The sequence below is a fragment of the Cynocephalus volans genome, chromosome 12 (genome assembly GCF_027409185.1).
Source record: "Cynocephalus volans isolate mCynVol1 chromosome 12, mCynVol1.pri, whole genome shotgun sequence".
Taxonomy (NCBI): domain Eukaryota; kingdom Metazoa; phylum Chordata; class Mammalia; order Dermoptera; family Cynocephalidae; genus Cynocephalus; species Cynocephalus volans.
Window position 1 is genome coordinate 5,784,695 of NC_084471.1, and position 24,237 is coordinate 5,808,931.

A 24,237-nucleotide genomic window follows, 5' to 3' on the forward strand; every position below is an offset into this window, starting at 1 on the left:
TTTAAAAGCCATTTGTATCTCTCATTACTTCCCATTCAATTTTATTTTCTTATGCATTGTATAAAACTTAGTATTTGTTAAGGAAATTAGCCCTTATTTAAGAGTTCCAGTTATTTTTCCAATGTGGCGTTTCTTTTTTGCTTTGTTTATGGGGTGTGTGTGTATGGGGGGGGTCTTTTGTTTTTTTCACTGTAGAAAATTTTAATTTTTATATAGTTTGATTTATCATTCTTTTCTTTCCTAGCTCCTATACTTAGAAAGGCTTTTCCTTCTCTAGGGAATAAAAATATTCTCTCATGGTTTATTTCATTGTTCTGTGGCTTTACTTTTAACATTAAAAGTTTTGATTTATTTCAGCCTGAGCGGGGACTCCACCTTATTCTCTTTTGTCAGCTGGCCACGTGTCCCAAGACCAACTGTTGAAGACTAATCTTCATCCTAGTGATGTGAAGTGCTGTCTTTATACAAAGTAAATTATATTGTGTGTTTTAGTTCTGTTTTTGTACTTTTTATTCTGTTCTACTGCTCAGTACCACCTTGCTTTCATTAATCAGTTAAATCATTAATTTATTCAATTTGCAAATATTTATTGTTTTCCACGTGCCAGACACTGTTTTAGGAACTAAGTATACAGCTTTGAACAAAACAAAGAGAAAAAAATATTCATAGAGCTTACGTTCTAGCAGGGGATCTCTGTTAAAACACATGTTGGCTTTGTTAGGGAGGTGTGTCAAACTATGGCCATAGGCAAATCCAGACTGTCACCTGTTTTTGTAAATAAACTCTTACTGGAACATAGCCATGCCCTTTCCTTACATATTGCTATGGCTGATTTTGTAGTTGAGACGGGACCATATGGTCTGCAGAGCCTAAAATATTTTCTATCTGGACTTTTATAGAAGAAATTTGCTGGGCTGGCTGGTTAGATCAGTTGGTTAGAATGCAGTCTTATAAACCCCAAGGTCACAGGTTGTTCGGATCCCTGTACCGGTCAGCCGGCAAAAAAAAAAAAAAAAAAAAAAAAAATGGGCCGAGCCCGTGGCGCACTCGGTAGAGTGCTGCGCTGGGAGCGCGGCGACGCTCCCGCCGCGGGTTCGGATCCTATATAGGAATGACCCGTGCACTCACTGGCTGAGTGCCGGTCACGAAAAAACGACAAAAAAAAAAAAAAAAAAAAAAAGAAAAAGAAAAAGAAATGTGACATCTCTAGGCTCATGCCATTTGCCATTCTCTCCATGTGAAATCCTGGTTGCCACGGATCCTGTAGAGAGTTCCCACCAAGAAGGCCCTCACCAGTTGCCGCCCCCTGGACTGTGGTCTTCCCAGACTCCAAAACTGTAAAAAATAAATTTCATTTCTTTACAAGGCTAAAAAAATAAAAATTTGCTGACTCCTGCACTAGAGGAAACATTGAAAATTAACAAAATAAATAAGTAAAATTTATATTATGTTAGATACTGACAAGTGCTATGGACAAAAATAAAGGCTAAGTGGCATAGGGAATGTTGAGGGTGGAGTTTGCAATTTTAAATAGAGTTGTTGGGGAAGGCCTCTTAGAGAAGGTGATGTTTCAGTAAAGAGCCCGGGGAGAGGCTGGAGGATTATGAGCTGTGAAGTGACAAGAGCTGATTTTTGTTTTCACAGTGGGGCCTGTTAGGTGGCAGCATGGAGACCAGTCATACAGCCAGGGTGGGAGCAGCGTTTGTGAGAAGTGGGGGGATTCCGGCTGTGTTTGATGATAGAATCAGCAGAATGATACAGACAGTCAGAGAGTTCTGCAGGCAGGGGGAAAAAGCAGTAGAAAAATGAACAGATCTGTCCAAGAAAACAAGGACTGGAGGTTTGTTTCCATTGGAGACTGGCTCAGCTTCTGACTAGACAGTAGCAAGAGGGTGACATGGGGTCAAGGGAGGTTTTTGGTTTTTATAAAAGTTGGGGGAGTCTTGAATTTATTAGGATTGTTCTGGTTGTGAGTGACAGAAGCCACCCTGTAGAAGCTCAGACAAAAGGGAAATTTATTGGCCAACAATCTGTGGCAGGATGGAAAACTCAAACCTTGAGAACAGGAAGACCAGCACTAAGGACTAAGTGGCCCCAGCCCTCTCTTCCTAGCCCCCGGCTGGGCTTCTCTCTGGCCGTTTTTCTCCCCACAAGTCGACCTCTTCTGTATGGCAGGGCATGGGCATCCCAAGGCCCCCCGAGTTTTATGTCTACAGTGCTGAAATGTCATGAATAGTTTGGGCTGATGGTGACATGAGGAATTAGCTTTACAGTATGTTTTGATGTCTGATAGGAATTCCTACATCACTCTTCTGAGTTTTCCTGGCCCGTTTGGCTTTTTAAAAAACATTCTCTCTGTATATTAAATTAATAGATCAAATTAGATAGAATTGTTCCCTTTATGACTTGAGTATTTTTAACTAGGAACTTGGTAAACCTTTTCTTTTGTTCAAGTGTTTGTTTATTTTTAAAATTCTGAACAGAATATTTCCTCCAATTATATCTTCTAACTATGAGTGTTGGTTTGTATCAGAGCTATTGGTTTCTGGATGTGTTGGTGGTTTTGTGCCCAGATGCCTTATGACTTCTATTGTTTTGGTTAATTTTTCAATTTTTTTTTTTCATTTTCCAGGTCAGGAATATATCATATCATCTATAAGTAATATTGATTTTACGTTACCTTTACAATTTCTATTGTTCTTAATACTTTTTGTTGTCTAATTGCAATGTCTTGTACCTTTAGAACAATGCTAATAGTGGATTGTAATAATACTTAATTTACTTCTAAATTTTTCTAATTTGAGGAAGTACCTCTTCATTCCTATTTTATGGAGACTTTTTAAAATCAAGAATGAGTGTTGAATTTTACTGAATTCTCTTTCAGTATGTGGGGATAATCATGTGTTATTTCTCTTTTGAGCTATAAACAGATATGCATATATTAAAAGATTTTCCAATATTGGATCTTCTTTGGATTCTAAATTAAATCCTGCTTGGCCAATAGCATATATTTTTAATGGATTGCTGGATTCTTTTTAGTACTGTATTTAAGATTTTCATGTTGATATCCATGAGTGAGATTAGCCTATAATTTTGTGTGTGTGTGTGTGTGTGTGTGTGTGTGTGTGTGTGTGTGTGTGCACGTCAAGCGTGTGTTGTCTTTGGGATCAGTGTTAGGCCTCCTTGTTAAAAAGAATTTGCAAGTCTCGGGGGGTTGGCTGATTAGCTCGGTTGTGTCATAACACCAAGGTCAGGGGTTTGGATCCCTGTACCAGCCAGCCACCAAAAACAGAATTGCTATCTTAAAAACATCTCTTGGCCTACTGTTCCAATGTACTTTTTTCTGAGAGTAGCTCTTGGACTTATTTCTCTGTTGTAATACGTGACCATCATTTTTGATGGCTGTAAACTATTAGGGCTTTACCATGGCTTGCTTAACCTGTGTGGTTTAATGGTCTAGAAAAGGATTGCGGTGGGTTTCGAAGAATGCCTCCTAAAATCCAATTAATTCATGATTATTCTGAAGGTCTAGTTAATGGAAAATTACTCCAGGTTATCAGTAGTACCAACAGGAGCAGTTGTCCTTCACAGAGTGTCTCCTAAGTGTCAGTTGCTCTCCTGAGCACCCCGAGTTAGCTCGTTTGGTTTCCATGATAACTGCAGGAGGTGGCCGTTCTCCTGATTTTACCCATGAGGAAACTGAAGGTCTGAGAACTTAAGGAGCTCACGTGAGCGGGCAGTGGGTTGAGAACGTGAGTCAAGTCTGCTCCTGCCTCTGGTCTAAGAGATTCCCCAGCCCCGCACTGTGATTGTGTTCATGTGAAGGCCTAGTGAGATAAGAAGTTCCCTTCCTTTTCAGTAAACTTTGGATGGATCACCTCTGTGGAAAGGACTTTAATTATGTGAAGTTGGCACTCTGCTGGGAAGTGGGGCCCACAGCCCATGCTCATGCAGCATCTCATGATGTGTCTCATCCTTGTCCTTCCTGGACCTCACAGGAAGCCCTGAGGGCACTTCAGGGCTCAGAATGGCTTTTGTGCACCTGCCCCACCCCCCACAGTGTCAAGGCAGGGACAGAGCAGTTCCTGGGGGGCTCAGAAAGTGTAGTGGGGTTGATTTCCCAGGTGACCTGAGGGTCCCCTCAGTTTCCTCACTTATAAAGCCAGTAGAAGAATCCTGGCCCTGCCCATGGCTGCCTGTGGGGCCTTGGAAAGAATATGGACTCTGGTTTGAGGGGCAGGGTTTGAGTCCCCGTCCCCGCATGTACCACTGAGCCACCTGATTCCCAAGCTTTGGCTGCTTTTATCTTGAAAACAAAGACTGTTGTTATAAACTAATCTCGTGAACTTGCCATGAGGATTTGAGGAGGCACTGTAGAGTGCGGGGCACACGCGAGCTGTCCTCACTGCTCTTCCTTAAACCTGTGCTGTTGAGCGGTACTATCGTGTCCATGATCCGATGTCATGCAGAATGGGGCGGAGGACCTGTGGCGCCACAGAGGCAGAGAGCACTGCAGTGGGTGTGAAAGGCACCGGCCTGGTGCCCACCTCGCTGCATGCCCTCTCTCCCCACTTGTCCCAAAGCCACTAGTGTGAAGGGCTCTGTCAGTTCCGGAGTTCAGAGAGTGACATACAAAAGCAGATCACTTGCTTGAGGCAGGGGAGGCAGCTGGATCCCTACAGTCCCATTTCGAACTGGCAGGTATCAGTTTTCCTGATGCAGTCTATCTTCATTATTCATGGATTCTGTGTTTGTAACCCGCAAATCAGTACTTCAAGGCTCTGGACATTCTCAGAATGGTGAAAAATTTGAGCCATCTGACACACATGTTCCCAGCTGCGGTTGAACAGGAGGACACTCTGCCTTCATGTTTTAGTCCTCATACTGTAAATAAGTGTCTTTTCTGCCATCTATTTAGTGCCACAGTTTTGCATTTCTTTTGTGTTTTTTCGTAATGATTTAAAATGCTCCCAAGTGCGGTGCTGATTGTCCCAAGCACAAGAAGGCTGTGTTGTGCTTTATGAGAAAAAGACGTGTGCTAGGGAAACTTTATTCAGGCATGAATGCTGTTGGCTATGAGTTCAATATTAATGAATGAACTATACATTAAACAAAGGGTCTTTAAATAGAAACAGACTTAGACCAAGGTTATGAGTTGATTGGTTGATGAAAATGTGACCAGAGGCTCTAAGGAACCTAACCCTGCATTTCCCCTGGGGCAGTGGGTCATATTCACTAATTCAGTGTTTGTGGCTATTTTACAGAACACAGATATTTCAGCTAAGGAGAATGGACTGTGCTCCTGTTCCTTAGGACCTCAGCCTGGGAGGGAAGGCAGCCCATGGGCACAGAGCTCTTCTTGGTTCTGTCCCAATGAGTCTGGCTCAGCTTCTGCTGAGGGGGGCTGCTTCTGCTCGCATGAGTCTATCTGCTGGGACTCAAGGACAGGGAAGCCTGCAGCCCTGGTGGCCAGATGGAGGGGAGACAGGGAAGCTCTCTCCTGGAGGGGCAGCTCCCAGGGCTTGTGACCCAGGGTATTTCTTGCTGGGCAGGCCTTGGGCAAGGATGAAAGGGGAAGGGGTGTACCTGTGGGAAGAAGAGACAGCAGTGATTTCACAGTCCACACAAGGGTTTTGGTGCCCCTCGTGTGTTTGTTCACACTCAGTTGCTGCACTGTGTGATCAAAAGACACTGGAAGGTTTGGGGTCAGTGACCTCATCTGAGCAGGCTATACTGCCTGCAGAGACAAGCACAGCCGCAGAGCAGAGGGTCCCATGAGCCCACATGTGGATGGAACTTTGCAGCTTACAAAGGACTTTCACTTTGGCCTCTCCCCCAGTCTTCGCCATTGACTCTGGGAGGGTGGCAGGTTAGAACCCATCTGACAGCTGGAGTCATTGAGGTTCAGAGAGTTTGAATGAATTGGCCACCTGGGTAGGGAGGAGCAGAGTCAGGACCTGAACTCATGTATGTTCGACTACGAATCCCATCATCTCACTGTGCCTCCAGGAAGCAGGACTCGCACTCCAGTCCTGACTTTTCCTAACTTTTGGATGGGGAATGTATCTCTGTGTTTGTCCCCCTCCTTTCTTCCTTTTGAAGAGAGAGAATCCCTTCTCCCTCCCGTCCTATTAGTTTCTTTTTTCTTTTTTTTCTTTCTTTTTTTTTTTTTTAAAGATGACCGGTAAGGGGACCTTAACCCTTGACTTGGTGTTGTCAGCACCACGCTCAGCCAGTGAGCGAACCGGCCATCTGTATATGGGATCCGAACCCGGGGCCTTGGTGTTATCAGCACCGCACTCTCCCGAGTGAGCCACGGGCCGGCCCAAGTTTCTTTTTTCAATGAGACTTATGACATTAAAAGTTGTACATTCACAGGGGCTGGCCTGTGGCTCACTGGGAGAGTGCGGTGCTGATAACACCAAGGCCACGGGTTCGGATCCTATACAGGGATGGCCGGTTGGCTCACTGGGTGAGTGTGGTGCTGACAACAGCAAGCCAAGGGTTGAGATCCCCTTACCGGTCATATTTATTTAAAAAAAAAAAAAAAAAGAAGTTGTACATTCATGGGGAAAAGTAGTATAATCTTATTATTGACAATCTTAAGTGAAAAAAAAAGTGCCCTATTAAATTCAGCAACTCCTATCATTCTGGTGTATTTACTTCTGGTGTTTCCATGTGATTTATGGAGGTATAGTCAGTGTGTCTACAGCTTGGGGTTCATTTTCACTAAACATCATATTACACACATTTCCATGCATCTGTATGTAGTCTTCACAGACATCCTTTTAAAAGACTGGTTTACTATTAAATAAAATTAAAAAATTAAAAAAATAAAAGATAGGAGGGTACTTCAAAAAGTTCATGGAGGGCCGGCCCCATGGCTCACTCGGGAGAGTGTGGTGCTGGGAGCGTGGAGGCCGTGGGTTCGGATCGTATATAGGGATGGCCGGTGCGTTCACTGGCTGAGCGCGGTGCGGACCGCACCATGCCGAGGGTTGCCATCCCCTTACCGGTCCCCCCCCCCAAAAAAAAAAAATTCATGGAAAGATTCATATTATCTTTTAATCCTGTTTTTCCACAAACGTTTTGAAGTACACTGGAATGGCATAATTTACCTAGATTAAATGTCAATAATTGCAGAAATAATTGTTCTTTTCCTTCTTATAAATGTTGTTATATTATTTACTGTCATTAATAATGCAGGAAATGTCTTTGCATAAGGCTTTTGTTTTTGTATTTTGTATTTCTCTTCCATAAGGTGGATTCATGGAAGTGGGAAATGCTTGCTGGCTTTTCACAAAAGAATGTAGTGATTTTTTGTTCTCTAGTGTATATTTCTCATCCTAGTTCAGTGTACCCTTGTTAGAATCATCTCTAACTTTTTTTTTTTTTTTTTTTTTTTTTTTTTTTTTTTTTAAAGATGACCGGTAAGGGGATCTTAACCCCTGACTTGGTGTTGTCAGCACCACACTCAGCCAGTGAGCGAACCGGCCATCCGTATATGGGATCCGAACCCGGGGCCTTGGTGTTATCAGCACCGCACTCTACTGAGTGAGCCACGGGCCGGCCCTCATCTCTAACTTTTTATCAGCTTTATTGGAGTATAATTTACGTAAAATAAACCGTATCCGTGTAGAGTGAACAGTCTGATGAGTTTTGATGGCTGGATGCACCTTGGAAACCACCACCACAATCAAGTGCTTTTTGTCACTATGGTTCTGCCTTTTCTGAAACGTCATGTGAATGTGATCATATGGTCTATAGCCTTCTAAGCCTGACTTGTGTGGCTCTGAATTATGATTTTGAGATTTAGCCATGGTACTGGGTGGGTCTGTAGCTTGTTTCTATTGCTGACTAATATGCCATGAATGACTCTACCTCACTTCATGTGTCCCTTTCCTGGTGTCCAGTTTGGGGCTGATATGAATAAAGCTTTATGAGCATTTGTGTACCAGTCTTTATGTAGACAAATGCTTCACTTCTCTTGTACGTAGGAGTGGCTGAATCATTTGGTGATTATATGTTTAACTTTATAGGAATCTGATGGTTTTCGTATGTGGTATTTTTTCAAGACCACATTTGCTCTCCTAAAAATGACAAGTTAGTATTTTAATAAGAATCTTTGGTTACTAGTGAGATTAATATTTTCCCACTTTTTTATTAACCAGTTGTGTTTCCTTCCTGGTACACTGCCTGTTTTGGTATTTTACCTGTTTATTACTGGGGTCTTACGTATCTATTATAACCTGCTCTGATGTGAACCCGTTGTCTATCATGGATGTAAGTTATCTGTTGTGGGGCTACCTCCCCCACGTTTTCCTGTTCTGTTTGATTTTGGTTATGCTTCTCTTGGGCATGGGGGAGGTTTGAATGTTTAGGAGGTAGCTCTTGGCTATTTCCTTTGTGATTTTTCTTATTGCTTTTATTATTTTATTTTATTATTATTATTTTTTTAAAAGATGACTGGTAAGGGGATCTTAACCCTTGACTTGGTGTTGTCAGCACTGCGCTCTCCCAAGTCAGCTGACTGGCCATCCCTATATAGGGTCTGATCCCTTAGCCTGGGTGTTATCAGCACCACGCTCTCCCAAGTGAGCCACGGGCTGGCCCTTTCTTATTGCTTTTAAATGTTAAGTGTCCTGGGTGTGGAGATGTCCAGCATCCTTGGTCCCATTGGTGTCTTATTGTGCCGTACATAGGGCCCCTCTGGGGATGTCCTGGAAGTCCTTTCTGCCTTGAGTGCCTCTCTCCCTGCTTGTGGTAGGGCCTTCTGCCTTGTGTAGAATGAGGGAGGTGTGTGTATGTGTTTCCCTGACAGACTGTGAGTTTCCTCCTGCTGGGTTTGTCCTACTGGTACTGAAACAGTAACATTAATGGTAGTATCTGCATGGTATTCTACAGCTTGCAGTGAGTCCTCAAGCCCCTTGGTTCTCCCAGAGCTCTTTGGCACTGGGCCTCCTGACTTGCATGTGCCTTGAGCACGGTGGCAGCAAGTGGTTGGGAAGCCGATGGACCTGATGAGCCACGAGGACCGGCCTGTTGAGACACACTCTCCTGTTCTCTCCCACGTGCATTTTCTCAGTGCACAATAGGCCTGCCAACTCCTGCAGCCCAGCAGCAGTTTCCACGTGGGGTCCTGGCTTTGAGCCCTGAGAGAGCTAAGCAAGCTCAGCTTGGGTCTCGTGCGACAGTTGGAGCTTCTGTGGAAGCCCTAAGTCAGGGCCCTGAGGCTGAAAGCAGATGGCACATCCACACACTGTGCTGTGCGTAGGCGGCCCAGGCTTCAGGGGCCGTTCTGGCCAGGCCTCTTCCTGGCTGGGAGGCCTGAACAAGTCGCCTCACCTCGCTGAGCTTGTTTGCTGTTAACTCAGGATAATCCACTTATTCAACCTGTATTTACTGAGTGCCTACTATGTGCCTGGCACTGATCTGGGCACTGGGGTCTAATGGTGATCAAGACTAAGTCTCTCCTCCTGGGGTGCTTTTGTGCAGTGGGGGACAGACAGTATACTGATGCGAAAACACCAGGGGGTGATAAGGGCTATATGGCAGCAAAATAAGAGGATGTACGAGGGAGGACCCTGGGGCACATTTAATGTGGCGTCAGGAAAGGGTCTCTGAAGAGGTGACATTTAAACTGAAACTGGCAAGATGGGAAGGAGCCGCCTTGCGGAGCTCCCGGGGAAGAAAACTAGAGGTAGAGGAAGAACAGGCATGAGCTTGCTGAGGCAGGAGTGTGACCCTCAACCACGGGGCAGGTGGCCGGTGTGGCTGGGAACAGTGAGGGGGGCTGTCACAGTGTGCCTTGTAAGAATTTGGGGTTTTATTTTGAATTCGATGGGAAGGTTCTAAGGGAGGGGGCAGGAAGGGATCTTTTGAATAAAACTCTGGCTGTGGAGTGGAGGCCGGTGGCTAGTGCGCTCCAGTTAGATTGGTGCTAGCTTGTGTGGGGTGGTGGCAACGGTGGTCCTCACTGGACTTTCTGACAGTCACATGGCTGTTGTGAGTTTCAGCTGGGAGCACATGTGGGACCAACATGGGCCTGGCATGCTGCACATATGCCCTGCCTCTGTCTCCCTCTCAAGGCCCCAGGGTGTGGCGCATAGTAGGTGGGGGGCCCCAGGTGCTAGGTCCCAGGATCCCTGTGCTTGCTGACCTTCCCTATCACAGCAAGTGCTGGCAGGTAGCTTGCTCAGTGGCCAGACTTGTGGGGCCTGGAGACTTGATGCATCCCAGGGGGTGGACTGTGAAGAGTGTTTTGAGCACTGGATTGCAGGAATGGGACCCCTTGCGTGGACGCTGTTGGGTCCGCCCTGGCTGGGCATGGAGTGTGACTCATGCGGTGCGTGTCTCTGGACTTGACTCCCTGCCTCCTGAGGACCATGCTCCTGGGGCGTGCTGGCTGCCCGCCCACAGCTTGTGCTTCTTATCTAGCTCCTTCCGGTCAACAGGTTGCTGAGCTCAGAGGCTTCCAAGGGCCTGAGTGTGGGCATCTAGCAGATCTGAGGACTTTATCAGTTTCTAGCCCCGTGACCCTGGACATGTTCTTTAACTTGTCAAGAGTCAGTTTCTTCTATGAAATAGGGCAGTGACGGTAGAGTGAGGGTGAGAATTTAATGAGATAGCCCACATGGAGCTCTTGGCCAGTGCTCAGCTCATGACAGATGCTTAACAAATCGTGCTGCTTATGTCCTTGTTATCATTGTCGTTATAACATCGTTATGGTCTGGGTGCCTGAGGCCCCACCACCAGATTACTTCTGTTGAAGAATGAAAAGAGGCCACCTGAGGAAGGGCAGCACTTCATCCAGAGAAGGGGCACCGTGGTAAACTTTTGCCTCAAGTTTTTGAGTCATGACCCCCTGCTTGTCATGACCAGAGTTTCTTCTGTCACCATCACAGGACCCGAAAGCAGTCGGCACAGGCAGTCTTTGAACATTTTAGTCTAAGAGGCCTTCTCTTGGGCTTTAAAAGGTTGTTGAAACAATGCTAAGAGGAAGTAAAAAAGGGCCGGAGTTTTATCCAGGAATGACTGTAGCACCTTTGCTTAGTTTTGCAGGGTGCTGTTGTAGTGAGAATTGTGTGTCAACTGTTGCAAATGTGCAGAAGGAATTTCATAGCAACACTGCAGACTGTGCACATATCTGGGCCCCCCCACTGCCTGTGAGCCTCGGGAGGTCCTGTTAGTCCTGTGGGCTCTCCTGGCCTTCACTCCTGCAGACTGTGCACATATCTGGGCCCCCCCACTGCCTGTGAGCCTCGGGAGGTCCTGTTAGTCCTGTGGGCTCTCCTGGCCTTCACTCCTGTGGCCGACGGGGCTTGCTGGTCCAGATCCCTCACTGATGAAGCCTCCTCCTCTTTTCTTCCCTTTCACTGCCTGAGAGTCTGGGAGCCAGGCAGGGTGTGGGAGTGGGTGGTTGACACACTGCTGCTGGGCACAGGTGGGGACTGAGGGCAGGAGCTGGTTTTTTTTTTTTTTTGTCTTTTTCGTGACCGGCACTCAGCCAGTGAGTGCACTGGCCAGTCCTATATAGGATCCGAACCCGCGGCGGGAGCGTCGCTGTGCTCCCAGCGCCGCACTCTCCCAAGTGTGCCACGGGCTCGGCCCAGGAGCTGGTTTTGAGCCCTGGTTCTTTGGCTAGAACTGTGGCCGAAGTAAACCAAGGCTGGGGTTTTCTGCATAACACTCAACCTGATGGCTGACCTCCAGGAGCAGGGGACTTGAACTGGGAGTCAGGAGACCTGGGTGGGTCCCTGTCAGGCCATTGAACTGCTTGGGAGGATGAGGGAGAATCCTGGCCCCTGGCTGGCCCTCAGGTTCCCTATCTGCAAGTGTAGGGATTAGGTCCTTCCAGCACTAGAGTACTAGAACTAGATCACAGTGGTAAATGGTAAATGGAGGAGAGAGAGAGAAACCAGCAACAATTTAATATATCGAGTTGATAAGCTGATAGCTTGGGAGCATATTTTGGAATTTTGTTGGATCTGTCTAGGAAGGGAGGAAACTCACCTTCATTGATCCTGTGGTGTACCAGGCTGGCTCTTCCCGCCACAGTCTTAGTCTGCATTCACCCACAAGGAACCTGCTGCTCAGGGGCTGAGCACCTGCCCACGGTCATATAATAACGTGGCAGAGCTAGAATGGAGACCCAGGTCTTTGCTACCAAACCCTGTGGGCATTTTCTCCTGTGCAGGAAAAGATTACATATATTTATTATAAAGAGATAACAGTTGTTAAAAAACAAATAGTGCCTGCGAGGATCAAATGAGAGCAAATCTGGCGTGCTCTCGGCTCCATAGGGCCCAGGGGTGAGGGGTTTCTGCCTGCAGCTGACTGGCTGGCAAAGGGGCGGCTGTTCCTTTAAGTCGGATTCTCCTCGGGAAGTGCCGCAGCCTGGGGGTGGGGTGGGGGGGTGGAGGGTGGTGCCTGCCTGAAGGATCTCCCCACTCCACAGCCTTCCCGGCTCCTAGCCCAGCCAGCCAGCCAGCCAGTGACGTTCTCGTCTTGTTAGGTTTTTCCTTTTACACTGAAGCTGCTGATTCATCCATCGGCCGGAGTTGGGCTCAGCTCTGGGTCTGGGAGCCGGGATCTCAGGCTGCTGCTGAGTGGAGGAATTGGGCCTTGTGGGAGGTGTCCATGAGCCTCTCTGGATGTCTCATGGATGGGAATAGGGGAGGCAGTGAGGGAGAAGGGGCAGAGCACCCCAGAGCCCTGTCAGATTTCTGACCCAAAATGCAGGTGGGGGGTGGGCAGGGCTTGGCCAAGGTCACACAGCAAGGACCAGGGTGGCTTATCCTTTCTCACTCCTCCGGCCTCCTTCTGCAGGGTGCTTCAAGGATGATCGCATCGTCTTCTGGACTTGGATGTTCTCCACCTACTTCATGGAGAAATGGGCCCCCCGGCAAGATGACATGCTCTTCTATGTGCGTCGGAAGCTGGCCTATGGGGGCAGCAGTGAGAGCAGCACCGATGGGAGGAAGGTGAGTGACCCCTCCAGCCCCAATGCCCACCTCTGTGCCCTGAGCATCCCTGCGGTGGCTGCTCTTGGTATGCAAGGTGAGCTTCCCTGCAGTCCTCCTGCACATCAAAAGGGCTAAACAGTAGTTACCAAGCACCTATTACATTCTGGGCACTGTGTAGAGGTGGTCACATGTGCCATCTAATTGTGGGGTGTGCTGGGTGTGTTGTATCCATTGTTATTTATCTTCACCATGACCCTGAAGGGCAGTGATTGTTGTCACCACCGTAGCTTTGAGGACACTGAGGTTCAGGGCCATCTTCTCACAATTAGTAAACAAATGCTAGAGCAAAGGTTTGACTCCACAGTCCAGTGCCCCTTCTCCCCCCAACCGTGGCAGGGTGACCTGGCTTGGTGGTGGTGGTGGTGGTGGTGGTGATGGTGGTGATGGTGATGGTGATAATGGTGATGATGGTGATGGTGATGAGGGTGGTGGTGATGATGGTGATAGTGGTGATGGTAGTGATGGTGATGGTGGTGGTGGTGATGATGGTGATGGTGGTGGTGATGATGGTGATGGTGATAATGGTGGTGATGGTGAGGGTGATGGTGATGATGGTGATGGTGATCGTGATGAGGGTGATGGTGGTGGTGATAGTGATGATGATGGTGATGATGGTGATGGTGATGATGGTGATGGTGATGATGGTGATAGTGGTGATGGTAGTGATGGTGATGGTGGTGGTGATGATGGTGATGATGGTGATGGTGATAATGATGGTGATGGTGATGATGGTGATGGGGGTGATGTTGGTGGTGATGGTGGTGATTGATGGTGGTGATGGTGGTAGTGATGGTGATGGTGATGATGGTGGTGATGGTGGTGATGGTGATGGGGGTGATGGGAGTGATGGTGGTGGTGATGGTGGTGATGGGGGTGATGGGGGTGATGGGGGTGATGGTGGTAGTGATGGTGATGGTGATGATGGTGATGGGGGTGATGATGATGGTGATGGTGGTGATGGTGATGATGGTGATGATGGTGATGGGGTGATGGTGGTGATGGTGGTGGTGATGGTGGTGATGGTGGTGATGGGGGTGATGGTGGTAGTGATGGTGATGGTGGTGATGGTGATGATGGTGATGGTGGTGATGATGATGGTGATGGTGGTGATGGTGATGGGGGTGATGGGGGTGATGGTGGTGGTGATGGTGGTGATGGTGGTGATGGGGGTGATGGTGGTAGTGATGGTGATGGTGATGATGATGGTGATGGTGATGGGGGTGATGGGGGTGATGGGGGTGATGGTGGTGATGGTGATGGTGATGATGATGGTCCACTTCCACTTATGGAGACTTTTTCATAGACTAGACACAGTGCTGAGCCCTTTACTTCTTGATCTCGTTACAGACTCCCAACAACTCGACAGGGTAGATGTTATTATCCCCTTTTTTTACAGATGAGGAAACTGAGGTCTTAGAGATGAAGTGACTCATCTGAGGCGTTTCATCCACTAAGTTTAAGTGTGTGGAGGAGTTAAAAAAACTAATTTTGCATGTTTCCTTCTCTGTTTTTCAGAGCTTTAGTAGTCTTAAAATGTTTAAGCAACCCACATGCCAAACATGGGAACACTTTATTTTTCTTTAAAAACAAAACATGGGAGGGCCGTGAAGCCAGGTCTGGAATTCACAGCCTGCCTGGCTCCAGGTTCAGTGCTCGAGGTTTGTTAGCTGTGGCCCTTTACCTGAACACACGCAGAACAGGTTTTTTGCAAGTGGTAAGGCCTGGGTGCCTGCTGCAAAGGTGTCAGTGACATTCCTGCCAGGCTGGCGCCTTGCATGCAGCCCTGAGCCCTGAGCTAGCCTGGCATTGGGGGGACTGGCAGGAGGCCATGAGTGACTGGCCAGAGAGGTGAGGGAGGAGCCAGGAGAGGGGAGGGAGCTGAGGGAAAAGAGGCCTGAGGAAGGGCCATGGCTGGTGCTCCAGAGACTGCCCAAGGCCCCTCAGTCCCTGGTCACTATGCCCTCCCCTCCTGAGGATGCCATCTCCTCCTGACTAGGAGACCAGCTTTCTAGACTGTCTTTCTTCCCCTGACTTGTGTGACAAGTCATCTCCTGTCTGGGACTCAGCCTCTCCTTCTGTAAAAGGGCTCAGGGCAGACGCTCCATAAGGTTAGGGCCTTCCGTCATGGACACCTGGGAGGCTGGAGTGTTTGGGGTGTGGCCACATGGGTGCCCTTGGCAGGAAGGTGTCCAGTGTCCAGGGGGCCTCATTGTGTCTGTAACTGTCATGTGGGCCTCAGCACAGCTCAGGGGTATGGGCACTCCTATCACCCATGGTTGAGGAGACCAGAACTTGGGGGGTCTGCCTGAGGTTGAGCAGCCAGATGGCGCAGGCAGTGGACCCCAGCCCCTGCCCCCAGCCTCTCTGGCCTGTCAACCTCTACTGGGGTACGATTGCAGAAAATCTGTTTTGTGAAATGTTGGTCTTTCCCCAAGAGCAAAGTCTGTTGTGACTAGAGGCTTTAACGAGGACTGAGCACATCTGAGACCCTGTCATCAGTAGCTTGAATTTCAGTTCAGGAGAGGTCACAGCTCTGGTCAGGAGGGCACACTGGAGGAGGCAGAAGATGGAAAACAGGTCTGTATGTGCCCAGGATAGGCCAGGTGAGGAGGAGAAAAGAATGGGCAGGTAATGGCTCTTTCTTGGGTGGAGGAGAAGTTAAAGATGAGAGCCCTTCTCTGGAAAGAGCAGCCCTGGATCTAGGACCAAGGAATTTGGATCAGGAGGGGACAAGGCCATGCCCAAACTCTTTGAAGATTTGAGGATTTTGAGGTCAGTGAGGGAAGCCTGAATCCCATGGGAGCACATGGTAATCCAGCTGTTCATATGCTAGAATGTTTCATTAAATACCACTGTGAGCCTCCTTCCCCAGTACTGTGAGCACACAAATGACTCAGGCCTGGCTCCTATTCTCAGGGAGCCCCCAGCGTGTTGGGACAGACAGTGGTGCCTGGCGCAGCGATTGGAGGACTGGGACTGGGCAGGGCCTCGGGCCACATTTTTCCCAGCTCGCGGGGCACAGTGCAGAGGGAGGCCTGCAGGGGGCGGGCTGGAGGCGCGAGTGGGGAGACAGGGAGATCCTCTGGCTAGAGAGCTGGCCCTGCCAGGCCAGAAAAGCAGCGTGGACGCGGCGCCTGCGCACTGCAGGTCCTTTGCGGCAAGCGCAAACTGCTTCTCACCCCTCCTTTTCCCCTCTCGCGGGTACCAGTAGCCATAGCAACCAACTGGGCTTCCTGCTCCTGGCGGGAAGAGGGCGGATGGGCAGGGGTGGGAGCCGCAGCATGGGTGGGCCAGGATGCTGGGATCCCTACACCCTGCTCCAGGGCTGGAGGGACTACCTGGGCATCCCCAGCCCAGCCTTTACCAGGGAGGGATGTCCTGGATTCCCTGCCCTCCCTCTGTTCACTCTACTCCTGGGCAAAACGCCCACTGTTCTCCAGCTGCCAGATTGTCTTTGGCAGGGAGGGCCACTGGCGTCCGTTTGTGGGCCTGCTCTGTGCTGGTGGCCCCTGCCGTGTGCCAGTGTCACTCACTTAGTTGCCCTCAGCAGTCTTGAGGTACAGGTTATCCTACCCCCCACTCACAAAAACTAAAGCTCAGAGATAGGGAGGAAACTGCCCTGGGTCACACAGCTTCCGAGTGGCAATCTCATGTTTTCTTTTTTTGGTAGGTTTTCTTCAGTATAACATAGATACAGAAAAATGCACAAATAACACTTGGGGGTTTTTCTCAGCATGAACACCTGGTGTTACCAGTCCCCAAATTGAGAGACAGAGCAAGACCAGAACACCTGAGGCCCCTTGACCCCCTCCAGTTACCACCCTCCCCAGAGGCAGCTGCTGTCCTGACTTGTCACACGTTGTGGGCGGGTTTGCCTGTTCTCGTGGCTCATATGTGTCGTATTTCAGAGTCATATTTTTCTCATATATTTCTCAGTGTCTTATTTCAGAGAGTGAGGCCTGTTGACACAGGTGGTCAGAATTTGTCCAGTCTTCTTGCTGCATAATATTCCACTGAGTGTACTGCAGTTGTCTGTCCATTCTTCTGTGGACGGATAGCTGAGCAGCTCCCAGTACTTTCTGGGCACTGTTTTTTGGTGCACTCATGGGCACATTTCTGATGGGCAACCTGCAACCTTGTCCAGTGTACCATGGTGCTAACCTGAAAAAGTTGGGCAGCATGCCCATGTACTTTTCCTTTAATTCATTGAGTCGGAAGAGGTTTGCTGAGCACCTACTATGTGCAAAGCACACATACTTTGTGCCTTTTTTGGAGCTGTCTTGGAGAGGACTAAACAAGATGAGAGAAAGTGATAAATACTGGGGGGAAGAAAAAAAACTAAACAGGGCAATGAAGTGAGACCAAGAACAGCAACAGTCCTGTGGGACCGAGGACTCAGCTCAGAATCTTGGGGTGACGTTCCAGAACCAGAGGCAGTGGGAAGGGATAGCCCACAGCCCCCATGAGACATCTTTCTCACTCCCAGGCCAGGTTGGCCTCCTGCCCCTCTTTCCATGGATGCCGCTGGGTGCACATGCCTGGTCACCTGCAAGAGGCCTTGGCATTGCCCAGCTGGGTGTGGCTAGCCGCCCCCAGAGCCAGAATCTGCAAGAGAGCCCTCCTGACCTCGTCCAGGACAGGCTGCATCAGAATCCACTTTTGATTTTTCCTTAACACCTCTACTCCCAGGAGAGGTATAGACAAATGATCTGGTTCCTCTTTGATTTGTATTTATTATTTGATTTTGGGGTTAATGATACCTGCCTTGCAGGGTTGTTGTTGGAGTTAAGAGTTAATAATTTGTAGAACCTTTAGCCCAGACCCTGCTGCCCACCATGAGCTCAATGTATGTTGATGTTATTATCATTAGTGACATTTAGCAATATTACCTCTTTTAATCATCACAACAACTTTGAAAGGCAGATGCTCTTAGTCAACTGTACAGATGAGGAAACTGAGGCCCAGAGAGGCGGACGGGTGACCTCTGGGTCACATAGCTGTAGAACTGGGGAGCAAGAATTAGAGTCCACGTTCATCTTCATGCCTGCCCAGTGTAGCAGTCAGGGGGAAGAAGAGACCCAGAGGCCACAGTGGGCCCTGGACCCTCACTCTGCCCTGTGTCTCGCAGCAAGCTGAGGCTGAGCCTGAGGTGGAAGTGGAGGTGTACCGGCGGGACTCCAAGAAGCTGCCAGGCTTGGGAGACCCTGACATCGACTGGGAGGAGAGCGTCTGCCTGAATCTCATCCTGCAGAAGGTATGCGGTTGGGTGTGGGGGTGGGACTGTCCACTGGCCTGGAGGGACAGCAGATGCCCCCACGCACACTGACCTGCGCTGTCTTCCAGCTGGACTATGTGGTGACCTGTGCGGTGTGCACGCGTGCTGATGGGGGGGACATTCACATCCATAAGAAGAAATCCCAGGTGAGCCTCTGTGGGAGAGCCCCAGGCCCTCCAACTGCCGGCTCAGCCCAGAGGTTTATTCAGGGGAGGCAAGCCTCCTCCTACTTCCCTGCCCCCAAGGTGAGGGGTCTGACTCTAGAAATCCATTCGCTCTCAAGGTGCAGTCCAAGGCCAGCAGTTCTCTGGCCTTGGACTGGCGGCCCCTCCTTGGGTAGCTCTGGGCCTGCATGCAGGTGGGGCCTCACTTGGTCCTTGATATCTGCTTTCTTTCAGCAAGTGTTTGCTTCCCCCAGTAAGCACCCCATGGATAGCAAAGGGGAAGAGTCCAAGATCAGTTACCCCAACATCTTCTTCATGATTGACAGCTTCGAGGAGGTGAGCTGCTCGTGCCGGCTGCTTCTCCCCACAGCTTCCCCTCCTCAAGGGATGGGAGCGGAAGGACTTCCTCCCTCAGGCCTCACGCCGCATCACGAAGGCACTGGGTGGCCAGGAGCCAGATGCAGAAATGGCCCTCACTCTTCCCAGTGTTTGACTTTGGGCAAGTGAGTTCGCCCAGCTCTGAGCCTCAGTTTCCCCAACTGCAAAATGAGCGTAGTTATTGCCTATCCTATTTACCCATCAGGGCTGAAGATCAAAAGACTCCTGAGTGGGAGACTGCATCATAAACTCTTCCAGAAAGTGCTGCCCAGGCAGGAGGAGGAGTCATTGTCGCTTTTAAACTATAAATAAGTGCCTCCACTCTTGCACCGACTTGGAATCCCAGGATGTCAGAGGGTTGGGGCTTCAGAAGTTACCTGGGCCATGCCTTTGTTTTCAGGTTGGGAAAACTGGGCCGGGGCAGACATGACTCATTGGAGAAGCACAGGGCACTGGGAAGATCAGGGAGGGAAGTGGCCGTGTCCCACTGCTGTGTGGCCCTGCCCTGCTGGCGTCCTTGTCCTCATCCAGAGGTGGTCAGGCCCCTGGGAGGACTCTCGAAGGAAGGGAGCATGTCTTGCAGGGTCTGAGGCTCAGGGAGGTTACGTCCCTTTCCCAGGGTCACACAGCTCAGTCGTGGCAGAGCTGAGATCTGCATCTGACTGTGACCTCAAGGCTCACAGTCTGTGTGCCAGCCCGGGGAGCAGTAACTGAGAAAGGCGGCAGTGTGGGGTCCGGCTTGTCGAGGACCCCTCAGTCCAAGTGTTGTTCTCCTGGGTGGGCATTCCCCTGTTCGGCTGCTGAGCCTTTGGCCACACCCAAGCAGGGTGAAGTTCAAGCAGGGCGGGCAGAGCTCATCCTAGACGTGGGTGCACTGTCCTCATAAGCTGCCTGACTCCTTTGCATGAAGTGTGGTGAGGGACACCACCTCCATGCGGCCTGCCGGAGCGCCTCTCCTCCAGCCCCAGGGTTGCTGTCTGGATCTTCCCCTGCTGCCCAGCCCTGCTCTGCAAGGCTGCACCTGCCCGCTGGGCTCAGATGGCACGCTGGAAGAGTGGGTGGCTACAGACAAACAGCTTGACCTCTCTGCTCAGTCCTCCCTGGCAGGAGGGCCAGGCTGTGGTTTGGTGGTGGGCAGCTGGTCGTTCATGTCTCCATCTCCTCAGGTGTTTAGTGACATGACTGTGGGGGAAGGAGAGATGGTCTGTGTGGAGCTGGTGGCCAGTGACAAATCCAACACGTTCCAAGGAGTCATCTTTCAGGGCTCCATCCGCTACGAGGCCCTCAAGAAGGTGTACGACAACCGGGTGAGTGTGGGCCAGGGCGGCACCTCCACGGCCCCCTTGTCCTTCCGCCCTGCCACTCTGAGCCTGCGCTGTGCGTAACCACCACCACAGGGCCCCTCAGCCCCTCTGGGCTCCTTTTAGGTGGTCCATGGCCTGCTTTATGTTGCCTCTTCATAGCTGGCCTCTGCTCGCTGGGGCCACCTGCTTCCCTCGAAGTGTGAGTTGGGACCTTATGCACAGTGCTTCGCAATCTGTAGTTCCCTGGGAAGGGATAGCTGACAGTGCAGTGACCCTCTCACCACCACACGTCACCTGCTTCCTGGTGACTGGCTCTGAAAACACTCCCAAAACTGGCCCCGGACTCACCAAACTGAAGGGAGAGAAGAATCCAGGTGGACAGGCCGTGCTCCTGCAGCTGGGTGTCATCCTGAGGCTGGCCTTTCCTGAACCAGGGCTGGGAGGGCGCAGTGCCCTTGACTCTGTCCCCAGCCTGGTGCTGGGCCTGGCTGTGGGTGTGGGTCATCGGGGCCGTGAGGAAAGGCTCAGCCAGTGTCTGGTGTACACTGCAGCGCTGTCCCCGCCTGTGGGCATGGCCAGGGTCATTGGGGCACAGATGCTCCCTCCTGGGGCAGCCCTCGGAACTCGATCCTTAAGCGATGGTCATCTGGCAGCTCTTGTCCTGAGGGAGAGACCCCATGGAGCCCTCCCCACCTGACTCGGGCCATCTCCCACCTGCCTGCAGGTGAGCGTGGCTGCCCGCATGGCACAGAAGATGTCATTTGGCTTCTACAAGTACAACAACATGGAGTTTGTGCGCATGAAGGGACCACAGGGCAAAGGTCATGCTGAGATGGCAGTCAGCCGTGTGTCTACTGGCGACACATCCCCCTATGGGACCGAAGAGGACTCCAGCCCTGCTTCGCCCATGCATGAGCGGGTGAGGGCTACATGGCTAGGGGCGGGGCGGACTCTCTTCCCATGACTTCCCCATGCTTACACCCTCCTGGTGAGATAGGTACTGGTGAGGAGGCTGAGGCTCAGAGAGGGGATGTGCCTTGCCTAAGGTCACACAGCAGGTTAGTGTCTGGGCCAGAGCTCCTTCTGCAGCCAGGCCAATCCATGGAGGCAGTGGACAGAGGAGATTGACTGCGAGCCCAGGCCTGGCCCTGGTGCCTGCCTCAGTGGACCTGCTGGCTGAGTACCAGCATGTGAACACCATGCCCTGGTGAGTTAGAGGGGGATGCCGATAAGCTGGCCTCCCCTACTGCCCCGTGAGGATGGGCCTGAGTGCAGAGGCCCCGGGGCCACCTGGCTCTTTTCTGAGCCCAGCTCCTGTGTTTCCCAGGTGGAGGTGCATCTGTGCAGCAGCCTGGTGGGTAGGCGTGAGTGTTCCCGTCTCACAGGCCTGGGAACCAGCTCTCCAGGCTAACTTGGGTTGAGCTGGGCTGCACAGCCCAGTGTGACAGCTCTGCTCTTTCTGGGCCACTCTCCTGCCCCGGGTGGGAGGTCGAACTCAGTGGCAGCTTTGTTCCCGGAATCCTGTGGTGGAGCCCAGTTTTGTAGGCCTGGGGCACAGACAGGAGAGTCTCCAGCCCTGGCTGCTTTGCTCCACCTGGGGCTTCCTGACCGGCTGCTTGGAGCTGTAGTCTGGGAAGAGGACAGGTAGGTGAGTGCCCTAAGGCAAGAGTGCAGCCTTGCCCTGCCATGTGCAGGAGAGACATCCAGGGCTGGAATCAGCTCTGCTGTCCACATGACCTTGGACATGTCTCTTTTCTTCTCTGAGCCTCGCTTTCCTCATATAGAAATGGGGAATGGAAACACCTGCTGCCTGAGGTGTGGGGGCTCAGAGGGGCCTCTGCACATCAGGCACTCTGCAGAGGGGCTCGGCCCTCAGGGGCGTTCCCCAGGCAGCAGTGCTGTGGCCACTGCTTGCTGTTGGCCTACCTGGTCACAAGAATGTACTGTTCTACTGCTGTTGACGTGCCTGAGACGATGCTCTCAGTTCTGTAAAAAGATCTTAACTGTGCATATCTCCAGGTGGTTGGATGTTGGTTTTCTTTCTCTTCTTTATACTTCTTTTATGGTACCTTCTATAATCAATGTGTTTTATAAGCCAAACAAAGACAATAAATGCTGTTTTTTGCAGAGATGGGTAAGAATTCTAGGCAGGGGCTTCTCTTGTCTTTGGAATAGAGGTGGTTTGTGTTTCTGAGATAAGGGGCCCACTGGGACCCTGACAAAATGTGCATGTGGAAGTCCCTGTGAAGATGCGGCCTGAACTCTGGGCTGGAAAATCAGGGTGCCGACTCCAGCCGCTGTGTGCTTGCCAAGCGACCGCAGATACGTTGCTCCACCTGCCCGAGTCTCGAATTTCCCATCTGTCCAGTGGCCCTGGCTGTGAGTGGTGTCAAAGCCCCTGGCCTCTGGTAGCAAGGAGGCCCTGGGGTCGAGGGGAGGGACTTGCCAGGGTCACACAGTGTCAGTGGCAGGGCCTGAACCCCGGGGACTACCACCTCTGTGCTGCTGTTGCTTGTTCTCCTTTTCCAGAGGGGTCATTTGTAACCAGTGCATGACAAATGCAGACTCTGTGTGTACTGTGGTTTCTGGTGTTTGTTTTTTTATCTTTTAAAAACCTTCCTGACTTATGGGAGGACCATCTGGAGCCGAGCAGCCGCCAGGACTTTGGTGCATGTCGGAGCCGTGGTGAGGAGGCTGATGGGGCTCCTGAAGTCTTGGTCCCAGCGCATCTTGCTCTTCAGATTCTCGTTTGCATGGGGAGGAGGGAGGAGATGGGCCTCGTTCCCTCTTCCTGGAACGCCCTTCCCCCCCTTCTTCACCTGGCGAACTCCTACTCGTCCTTCACGACCCAGCTCCAGCGGCATCTGCTCCAGGAAGCCTTCCCTGACTTCCCAGGCTGTCAGAATCCTCTTGCCTTGTGCTCCTTGTATCCCGTGCTTCCCCTTCTCTCTCTGCACTGGCACGCTGTCTGTGGTTGTCAGTTTCTGAGTCTGTCACCCCAGCAGACTGTGAGCTCCTTGAGGGCAGGGACCAGTGTCACATGCCTGTCTGTCCTTGGTTCTGTGCCTGCCTGGCCCTGAGTGCATGTGGAGAGTGTCTGGTGAACAGAACCAAATGTGAGTAGAAGGGAGGAGAAAGAAGAGGACGAGGAGAAAGAAGAGGACGGGGCGTAGAGCTGCAGAGCCATGGTACAGCTTATGAAGGGCTGTGGGGAGCGCAGAGGAGACGTGCTAGCCGAGAGAAGAGATTAGGGTGAGGAGCAGGCCTTAGGAGGCAGAAGACCTGGGCTGCAATCCCACCTTTGCCACCGTGCTGCTGAGTGACCTTAGCCAAGTCGAGCTCGCTGTCCCACTGAGTTTCCTCATTTGTCAGGTGGGGCTGATACCAGCTGCCATCTCGTGGGTGGTTGGGAGGAGTCGGTGGTTAAGTGCCCGAGCAGTGGAGCAGCTGTGTTACTTTGCACTTGAACAAGCAGAGTTTGAGGCGCGGAAGGGGGCCCCTCGGCTGTCTGTGGCGGTGGCCTGGTTCCTGCTTGGCCAGTGCTGGCAGCCAGGTTTTCCGCTGGCCCCTGAGTCGAGATGCATCTCCTGGTTTCTAGACCCCGCCTGTCCTCATAGGGCAGGATCCATGAGCAGCCGCATCTCTTCTCCTGGAACTCTGTGCCGGGTTTAGTGTGAGGGCAGGACATGAGTGGGCTATGCGACCCCCAGCAGTACAGGGGCTACTCTTGCTGCTCAGGTGACTTTGGCTTTTGTTCCCAGGTGACCTCCTTCAGCACACCCCCCACTCCGGAGCGGAACAACCGGCCCGCCTTCTTCTCCCCGTCCCTCAAAAGGAAGGTGCCCCGGAACCGGATCGCTGAGATGAAGAAGTCTCATTCAGCCAATGACAGCGAGGAATTCTTCCGGGAGGACGATGGTGGAGGTGACCCTGGCCTCTTTCTGCCCCGAAGGGCCCACCCGCTGCCCTTCATTCTCCTCTTGATCTAGACTAGTGCTTCATTCACTCATTTGTTCGTTCATTCATTCACCGGGTGCTAATCCAGGGGCTGGAGATAGAGCTGTGAGCAGACAGACTTCCCGCTGCAGGGA

The 24,237-nt window shown here is 50.9% G+C and overlaps 1 protein-coding gene across 1 annotated transcript in view; it reads left to right on the forward strand.

Moving 5' to 3' along the window:
- Positions 1–24,237, forward strand: part of KIAA0930 (KIAA0930 ortholog) — a 50,192-nt gene that overhangs the window by 17,507 nt on the left and 8,448 nt on the right. Inside the window, exons 2-8 of the mRNA XM_063075396.1 lie at positions 12,829–12,983; positions 18,154–18,279; positions 18,369–18,446; positions 18,699–18,800; positions 20,009–20,149; positions 20,871–21,065; positions 23,908–24,070. Coding sequence (XP_062931466.1) covers positions 12,829–12,983; positions 18,154–18,279; positions 18,369–18,446; positions 18,699–18,800; positions 20,009–20,149; positions 20,871–21,065; positions 23,908–24,070 — 960 coding nt within the window. The remainder of the gene's footprint in view (positions 1–12,828; positions 12,984–18,153; positions 18,280–18,368; positions 18,447–18,698; positions 18,801–20,008; positions 20,150–20,870; positions 21,066–23,907; positions 24,071–24,237) is intronic.